The sequence below is a fragment of the Scaptodrosophila lebanonensis genome, unplaced genomic scaffold, assembly GCF_003285725.1.
Source record: "Scaptodrosophila lebanonensis strain 11010-0011.00,11010-0021.00 unplaced genomic scaffold, SlebRS2 tig00000024-arrow-pilon, whole genome shotgun sequence".
In the NCBI taxonomy this organism is placed as follows: Eukaryota; Metazoa; Arthropoda; class Insecta; order Diptera; family Drosophilidae; genus Scaptodrosophila; species Scaptodrosophila lebanonensis.
In genome coordinates, this window is record NW_022060538.1 from 10,103,224 (window position 1) to 10,112,928 (window position 9,705).

At 38.5% G+C, this 9,705-nt stretch overlaps 1 protein-coding gene across 3 annotated transcripts in view; it reads right to left on the bottom strand.

Moving 5' to 3' along the window:
- The window catches only part of LOC115621121 (nucleolysin TIA-1), a 54,361-nt gene extending 50,258 nt beyond the window's left edge, over positions 1-4,103 (bottom strand). For all 3 annotated transcript variants that reach the window (XM_030514665.1, XM_030514666.1, XM_030514664.1), the window contains exon 1: positions 3,067-4,103. In XM_030514665.1, the coding sequence (XP_030370525.1) occupies positions 3,067-3,577 (511 nt within the window). In that variant the 5' untranslated portion in view covers positions 3,578-4,103. The remainder of the gene's footprint in view (positions 1-3,066) is intronic.
- Positions 4,104-9,705: the final 5,602 nt, after the last annotated feature.

Genomic DNA, 9,705 nt, shown 5'->3' on the forward strand with positions numbered 1-9,705 from the left:
TCCCCCAATTTTCTGTGAAGCTTAACAAATTTCTACACTTAGCATTAAAGCTTCATTTTTTATAATCCAATCGTGCGTTGAGCTTAAATATTAAAATAATTTTCGTGCTTGTCATTTATGTTTGTGTGTGGATTCTGGGAATCAGCCGCAGACACGTAATCATTATAGCCGTAGCTATAAATTGAATTTGGTGTTTGTGTTGTGAACGCATACCCAACGTTGAAATTTAATAATATTTAATATGCTTATTTATTGAATGAATTAAAAATGCGCACAATGTCAAAATTAATTTACGCGGCGACAAATGGCAAAAATAAATAGAATGCACCTTATATAAGCAGCCATTAACAGTGTATATATTTAAATAAATTAAGGTGACGTTGGTTTTTTATCGTTTTATTGTTAGGCGTTGTCGCTGAGCCGGGGCCGCATTAAAATCATATTTTTTTATTGTGCTTTAATAAATTTGCTCTTGTCCTCTGATGATGGCGAGGAGACGGAAAATCGATCACCTGTTTTTAAGTTCACCTAAACAACTGACACCTACGACTGGCGACAACAACACCAATGCCTGGCAGCTGTGCCAACGCCTGGCAATCGCATCAGTCAATGTCCTTAGACTTTAACAAAGGGCGGCAGGCCAAGGCGCGGACGGAAGGAATTGCGAGCAGACGGCCACTTTATAAGCCAAATTCTTGGTGTTGTTGTTGCTTGCAATGCGCCTTTGTCTGTTTGCCTTTAGTTTCTTGCCACCCTCAGTCGCCCGTGTCGTTGTTGTCCTCGACAACTTTTTCTTTTTAGCTTTATTTTCGTATTTTTTTTTCCATTTTTGTGTTGTTTTTTTTGGCAATTTGTTTTGCCATCTTACAACGAATTCAATTGAAAATTTCAACAGACACTCGACTGTGCTGCTGTTGTCGTCGTCATTGCCGTTGCAAATTTAAAAACAAATTTCCCAAACGCAACAGCAGCGGCAAACTTGAAAAAGTTCGATTTTCAATTTTCTCTGCGATACTTTTCTTTACTTTTCTTTTCCTTGGCTTAGCTTCAATTCTCAAAACTATCCGTGCGCTATTTGCAGGCTACTTTTGGTCAACGACTACGACTACTGCTGCTCACTGCCTGCTGTTTGTAGTCTTCCAGACAATCATAGTGCTACGTGTGTTGCGCGTTACGTATACGTCACGTTGCCTGCACTTCAACTTGGTACAATTGGCATTGTCGTCGTCTCGTCGACGTCGACGTCGACGTCGTCTCGTTTAGTTTCGTCTCGTCTCGTCTGACAGACTTTACTCGAATTCAGTTCTTGTCGTTCTCTATGTCTTGGCCTGCTATTTGCTTAGTGGAATTTTCACTGTGGGCGTTACACACACACACTCCCACACACACTCCCACACACACATAAACACTACAAAAACAACCTGCAATTCGTTTGTACTATTTGTTTGGCTCCCACGCCATACTAAATGTTTGTTTGTCTCCCTGCTCTGTTTGCCTTTCGTTTAGTCGCAATGCCAACTATGACAAAATCAAAATCAAATCGTTGGTGTTGTCGCCCGGAACTCGCTTCCCCGCATCCCCGCTTCACCACCCGCTTCACCACCCGCTTCTCCACCCACCACTAAGCTCAATGAAGCGCGCCATGGCAATGTGGAAATTGTCAATAATTTCAAATTGATTTCTATTTGATTTAACACAACAACTACTCGTACCAACGAGACCAGCTATAATAGCAACAACTACAACACCTAAACCCTATAATTTTGATACGCTGTGTTAGTTTTTATATTTCTTTCTCTTCGTGGGGCGTAAGTAAAAGTAAACTTTGACAAACATGCCATCCAACTAGTAGTGGCATCGTTTGGTGGCCGCCTTTTGAGGCCAACTAGCGCAAATAGCATTAGACAGCGATTAGGCATGTTTGCTTCCTTGATTGCCGCCCATAAAAAATAGAAACAAAAATAACATTGTTCCATCTACTACTTAGTCTAATTCGGAGTTGAAACGGAAATATGGTTAGGCCGGCACACGCATGCCTCAATAACAAAAGCAGCGGAGCAACTAAACAGGCAGTAAGCCAACAAATCCAAAAAAAAACTCTCATATAAAAATATTTTCTTCCTTAAAGGAGCTGAATAATATAACTTAACTGTGGAGTTGCGATCATGTTAAGCCTCATGCGAACAGTTTACAATTTATAGCATTAGACTATATTAGCTTTAATATAATGATTCTTTTTTGTCATCGCAAATACATATTATTTAGGACGATGTATGACAGAAATCATTTAAAAAAACTCATCATTACGTTTTTTGTAAATGTGGGACTTAATATAATAAACTAAAAACATAAGATTTCTCAAAAAGCAATGTTCATAAAATAATTCCATTAATAATAACGAAAATATTTAAATAAGCCTAATGTATTCAATTATTAACAAATGAATATATATACTTGTATCATAACAACTAGCATTCAATTTTATTATTCGTTACAATGTTTCTGAATTGTTGAATTTGAAATACTTATTCTTTGTACTCCTCTAAAACATACACCAGACTGTATAGTATATACTTGTAATGAAGAGAAAATATACAAATATATTATATACACTTTTTTGGACAACCAGAAGAGGCATGCATGTACAACTATTCAAATAAATACTATTTTCCTCTATATTTTTGAAATTTATTTATAAACCTAAACTAAAGAAAACTCGTTTAACTCTTCCATAAGAAATGTTTTCAGTTGCAACTATGCTTTATACTTTATTTGATTTTATTCGCTTACATCTTTTATATGAAAATATGTTCATCTATTCTTTTATTTTTTAAGCTTGTTAAAAACAAATCAGTTCTGGAATATGGAAACATATTCAGCTCATAAGCTCGATTCTGAATACGCTAGCCCTATAGATATTGATATGAATTCCCAAAAACCAATGCCTTGCTGTACAGGGTATAGAGATTGTGCACATTGTATTTCAAAAATTCATGTTAGGTTTAGGTCAGACCGTGCCTTTTAAAGTTATACTAAGAATCAGAGTATTTTGATTGGATGGCTTACCCTGCTTCGGGGAGGCGCTGAGCACCTGCTGCGGCGACTGCTGTTGCGAATGAATCTGATATTGTTGTTGCTGCACGGCAACTGCCTGTTGTTGGGCGGCACAGACGGCGGCAGCAACTGCGGCCTGCTGTTGCTGCTGCTGATGATGTGCGGCTGCTGCGGCAGCAGCGGCAGCGGCCACTGCCTGTTGCTGTGACTGTTGCTGCTGATGCTGATGCTGATGCGGCGACTGCGACTGCGGATGCTGTTGTTGCTGCTGCTGCTGCTGCTGTTGCTGCTGAGTTGTGACGATGGACATTTGCTGCGACTGCTGTTGCTGCTGCTGCTGTTGCTTGCCAGTGAGCGGCTGCTGTTGCTGAGGCGCCTGTTGCTGCTGTTGAAGGTGCGTCTGGTGGATCGCCAGTAGCTTCGTTTCGTAGGGCTTCGCATGCGCTGCACCAACCGACAGGGGCTGACTGCTGAGCGTCATCTGTGCAGTTGCTGGCATCATTAGCGTGGGCATTGCCAACATCTTTTCAATTGCACTTTAATGGCGCGCTTTTCCACTCCAAAAACGTATATATATGCGTGATGGGCCTGTGCTTGTGTCCGCGGTTTTTGTTGCTGTTGCTATTACTGCTGTTGATGTTGCGGCTTTGATTTGCACGTATTGCGGTCTCACGCAATTCTCTTTGATGTTTAATGAAGTCTGCTTTCAGTTTATATATAGTATGAATCAAAATATTTTACGTGTTATAATTTTGCTAAATTATTTTCTCAGCTGCTGGCAAAATGTTCATTCCGTTTATGTGTGTTTGTGTGAAACCGCACTTTGTTGTTGCCGCTTTTGTTTTATTGGAACAGTTTATTCGAGTTTTCGCACTCGAATTGGTTTTTGTTTTCAGTTTTATTTGCTTTTTGCTATTTTATCTGGAAACTCATCTGTCCCGTTCTGATAATTTAAATTTTTCGCTAATTTGAAAAGCTGCTTTTTGTGGTTGGGTTGGTTTTTCGGTTTGTTTATCTTTTGTTTGGTTTGCTTGCTTGTGGTTGTTGCTGTAGTTTAAAATTTATCAAAATTTAGCTTGACCTTCACTTATCACAGACCAATGAATAATTTTTGTTTTCGAAAATGTTCATATGCCTCTCACACAATGCCAGTTAGTTGTGAATATTTTTCGAAAATACTGATGGACTGTAGTTGAAAAAAAAATTAATCCTATAGGCGCTGTCATAAAAACCAATTCAATTTTGCTGTGTCTAACAAAATTGCGAATCATTTAAATGACAACTTGTATTGATTAACAAGAAAATGAAAAAAGTGAAAGAATATAAAAATAAATGAAGATGATTATCATTTTCATCAATATTTAATAAAACATAATTTGATTACTCGCTCAGATTTTATTTTTATTTTTTTAATATTATAGGTATGTTTTTGGTGTCATTTCTGTTGTGTATGACTAGAAGGTTGAATGAGCCTTAACAATGCAATCAAAAACGTAGTTGTATATTAGAAGTAGACCTCTCGGTTTATCAATTATATGAACAATTAAATCTCTACAAAACTTGAGGCTGTTGCAGAGCGAAAATTTATTTACAAATTTCTATCATTTCCTCAGATTCGTAAAAATCATTACAATGGATAATTTTTCCAAATTAAGCTGAGCCACAATATTTTCAATGTTTCATCGATTCTGGTAACTGAAGCCTTTTCTCTACAACACTCACACATTTGTATTGTGAGTGCGTTTTCATAATTGCAATTCGCACATACGAGTATACTCGAAGTATAACAAATTATGCCGCGCTGAGTTATTTTTTATGCCACCAAAGCAGAAACGAGAGCGAAGCTGAACAGCCATTATCATATATCAAGCCTAAGCCATTCACACATCATTTGAAAAATTAAATTTAATATTTTACGATTTGCGTGCGTTTGTTCGTGCGTGCTCTTTCTCTTCATGGCCTGCTTGGGAAGGCCGAGAAATAAAAAGTTATGAGCTGGCAGTTCGACAGGCAACAAAAGCGGAACAGGAAGGCAGACGAAACGCAATGCGTAAGTGCCAAAAACAGACAACCAAGAACATGCCAGTCGTCAGCTAGCAACAAGAACAACAACAACAGCAAAGAAAAAATTATAACAATAATAATAAAAGCAGCAAACACCAAAAAAAAAAACACACACACACAAACACACGCACAGATATGCACGCAGCGTTTTTATGGGAGCAGAGAACACAAAAACTCGCACGCCCCAAGTGTTGGCAAGTGTCAAACACAGCCACAGAAGCGTCAGCATCAGTTTTGAGCATCGGCTTCAACTTTAGCCTCAGCGCCGTCAGTCTAACGCTTCCGGTTTTTATAGCAAAGCCAAAAGGGACAGACGGACAGACTGACGAAGAGACTGGCAGGCAAGCTGGCAGGCAGTCAAACAAATGTTATGTATAAATACGAGTATAAACTTATATTTTTATTTCTAAATGCCAAGACACACAAGCACACATGCTCTACAAAAATGCATGAAAAACGCCGAAAAGTACACAACACACAGCATTCGTTGCCATCCAACTGAACTGTGTATGTGAGTGTGTGTATCAAATCCATGCCCACACACATACGACTGCACGCCTTTTTATGTGACTGCATGAGTGTGTGTGTTCTGTGTTCTGTGTGCTGTGTCGGCTGGCTGGCAGCATTTATTGGCTGCTCGTTGTCGGTTTATGTGCCACATAAGCCGAAGAGTGGCAAAAAGCGGTGTTGTTGTATCTATTGCTATTGCTGTTGCCATTGTACATTATGTACAAAAACAGCGACAACGAAAATACATACACGCAAAAGTCGTCGTCTATGTAAATAAGACAAAATCGATGCTGGTTGTGGTGGTGACGATAAAAACGATGACGACAACGAGAGGCGAATGCACAAAACTTCACTGCAATACAAATTTTCAAAAGTAAGGTACTTTTTTTCGATAGGTTCAACTTTAAAAAATTGGAATTTAATGGATGTAAGAATCTAAAATAAAAAAAATACCAACAGCAAGCGGCATAAAAATGAAAGTCCTCAACAGCTGCGCACAAAACTATACTATAAACTTTTTCAAACACTTCAATATCACTTGCCCAAAAATGTATGCTAACAAATTGTTCAAACACTTCAGAGTATTGGAAACATTGAATAACTTTCAAACCAAACTGTCCATGCACTGAATTGTACACAAAAAAAATAATTATATAAAGTATAAAATTATATATAAATGATATAAATACAAATGTTAAACAAAATATTCACTGTATTGTTGGGAAAGAAAATCGAGAAATATGGATTTGCTTGCGTATAAAAATATTTGTAGTAGCACTTGCTTTAGCTTAATTGCATTATTTTATAATTACTTTGTAATTACTTTTTTGTTTTAAATTTTGATTATATTTAATTCAATTTGCAGCCGCTTAACTCGTTCAACTGTTTATTTATTTTTTGTACGCGTCGTTTACTTTTCGCTGCTGCTTCTTCGGCCTTTCTTTGCGAGTTTACTTTCCGTTTATTTATATATTTTTCTTTCTTTCTTTCTTGTGAATGACTGAAGAGCGCTTTTCTATGCTTTTTATGTTGGATATTTTGTATGTGTGTTGCTCGATTTTGGTTTCTTTTTTTTAGTTGTTGGTTGGTTGGTTTGTTTGAGAAATTATAATAACAACTTAACAACAATGTAACGAATATCCTTTCTATACGAGGACACAATTCAAACTGAATGCGAAGCGCGTTCGTCCGCTTCAAAAATAGTCAACACATCGGTCGCTTACCGTTATTCTGCCAGCGTCGCAGTTGCGTTGCGGCCGCTCCGAGTCCTTCAGTAAGCGAACGATTCAGGTTCGTCCCCAAACACGAACCGTCTGCATTGGGATGCCTGACTGTCGTGCTCGCTTCGCTGCTTCGTGTCTCAACATGCTCAGGCATGCGCGTCGCACAACTTCGAATTGGTTTGTGTCCACGACAAGCGTGTATTTTTAGAGTTTTATGGCAAACATCAGATTTGTACAGCATTTATAGCAAGTATTTGTGTTATACGCGTGGCTGTTAGCAATGGTGGCTGCCACTGTTAAGATTTGGAGGTCCTTGCAGCGCTCAAGCTACCACAAATATCGTCCATCATCGCCTGTTAGGTATTCGAGTGGAACAGCACAAATTCCTCAGCGGCTTTGCAATACTCGTAATGTCCATAGCATGGGCCGAGCAAACATACTCGTCCATCTATACACACACACGCACATACATACTTTTTTACTGTAACATGTGGCTTTGTTTATGCGCTCAAGAGCCAATAATCTACTTTTGTTTTGTTATCATTTGCGCGCCCCGTAGCCACCCACTCACCACCCAACCACCACCTTCAGCTGTACAAACAGACACACACATAGACGCACACACACAACATCGTCGCCTTTGCCCGCCACCACTTAATTTCTACTTGATTTGTCGCTTAAGAAAACTAATTGTCTGCCTTTTGTTGAGCGTGAAAACAATAGAAAACATTTTAGCAACTGTTACTTTGCCCAAAAGCGTATTAGAAAGGAGCAGCGTCGTCGTCATTGTCAGCGGGCGCGGTGGTGAAGGTGCTGGTGGTGGCGTTGGTGGTGTTGGTGGCAGTGGCGACGGAAAAGATGGTCGCGACTATGGCAAATGTGAAAATGCAAAGAGAAAGCCTGAAGATATTTTGTGGCCAAGTGTTGGAGTGTTGGCAATGGCTTAAGTTTCATTGTGGGCAGCTCCTTGGGAAAACTCGTATCTATGAATGTACTCTGTAAGGATGTATGTGCGAGCAACTGAAGGTCATCGTGAAAAGAGCACGCAAATGAATTTGTTCAACGATTCAATCGACAAATAACAAATAAACTGAATAAAGAGTTATTTGTCAAATCATGTGGATTAATGTTTGGTGCTCGAAAGGCGCGAGCCTTTATAATAAAAACTGGGAAACAATAATAGACTCTTTTTTGGAATATTGCAATTGAAATTCAAACGAACCTTCAATTTTATTTTACTGCTTGTTCTATACGAGTGGGTATAATATATAAAATCTAAAACATGAAAATGCAAGCTTGAAAATGATTCAAACAGCTTTATATTGTGCGAAAGCTCAATGAGTGTTCTAAGATTGATCCTCATCTAGTTCTTGAAAGTATGTATAGTACTCATATTGCTGCCATGGGACGCACCACCAATTATTTTTTGACTTGTGAGAGAAATTAAAAGCCAGTTGCTTTATGGCTTCAGTGGCTTTTAAATAGATCTACTTGTATATAGCTAACAAATTGTTGCAACTTCATTTTTTACAAATCTGCTATATTAGCAGCATTTGATAGAATAATCTCAATAATAACTACAATACATTGCAAGCTTTAGGCGCATGCTACTTTGTATAATTCCATTAAATTGATTTCAAATATTACAAATTTGATTTTTTTTATATTAAAAACATAAATTAAAGAAGTCGAAGCTGGCATTACGTGGACTATTCATAGAAAACATCGGTATTATGTTTCTGATACAATTAATGAAATATTTGACAAAGAACTCCTAGAGAAAAAATTGCTAAGTAATGAATACCAATTTATTTCATTTAAATTGATTAGAGTCACATGAGAAATTATCCATTCGCTGCAAGATTTCTAAAATTGTAACAGCATACTAGTATTACTAAAATGAAGTTTTTAATCTTTAAAAATGCATTTCAGTATTAATTATTTTTGCAATTCTGCAAAAAGTCAAAGTGCACCTTAAAATATGTTCTTATATTTTTTATTGAGCCTCCAATAAGCTCTTTACAACCTTTCTAGGAATGTCGATACAATTTTTAATCAAGCTGGGTGTGTGGGGCATGCAGTTCGAGATAACGCGTAAAACTTGATATTGCATATTCATGCAACAAACGGAACCAGCGAGAGCTGCACGCATCGCAGGCTTGTGACGTCTTTCTGGCCGCGGTGACGACTGCTGCTGATATCAATTTCAGTGGCAAAAGTTGCATGCAACAGCCAGCACTTGTATTGGCAGGAAGAAATGCAAAAATAACAACAACTGCAATATGAAAAGTTGTTTCACGCACGCTCCAAACGAATTATAAATGCAAAAGTGCTCAGCAACAACAAGAAGAACAACAACATGGCGACATATTATATGCTATGTGACTAAATATGCAAAATGCAAGAGAAACAGCAACACAGCAGCAACAACAACAACAGCAACAACAGCAGACATATGCACACAGAAGGACTCACGTGAGCGATTAAAATCTAAAGGAAAGTATTTCTGTTTTCCTTTTTTTCCTGTCGAGCGCTGTTGTTGCTGTTGTCGTTGTTGCTGCTGCCGCACCAGCTGAGGTGTAAATGAGTTGAGCGACATGGCAGCAACATAGAAGAAGGGTTGCTATTGCCGCTGCCAGCGGCAACGGCAACGGCAACGTCAGCAGCAGCAGTGGCAGAGACCGAAACAGTGGCAGTGGCATAGGCAGTGGCTGAGACTGAGACTGAAGCAGCGACAGCGTGTAATTGGAGGCGAGTGTCGTGTAAAATGTAAAACTTGCGCCGTAAATAAATCAAAACTTTCTGACTGAACAAACATTCAGGTGAGCGAAAAAATGCAGCAATGCAGGGTGGG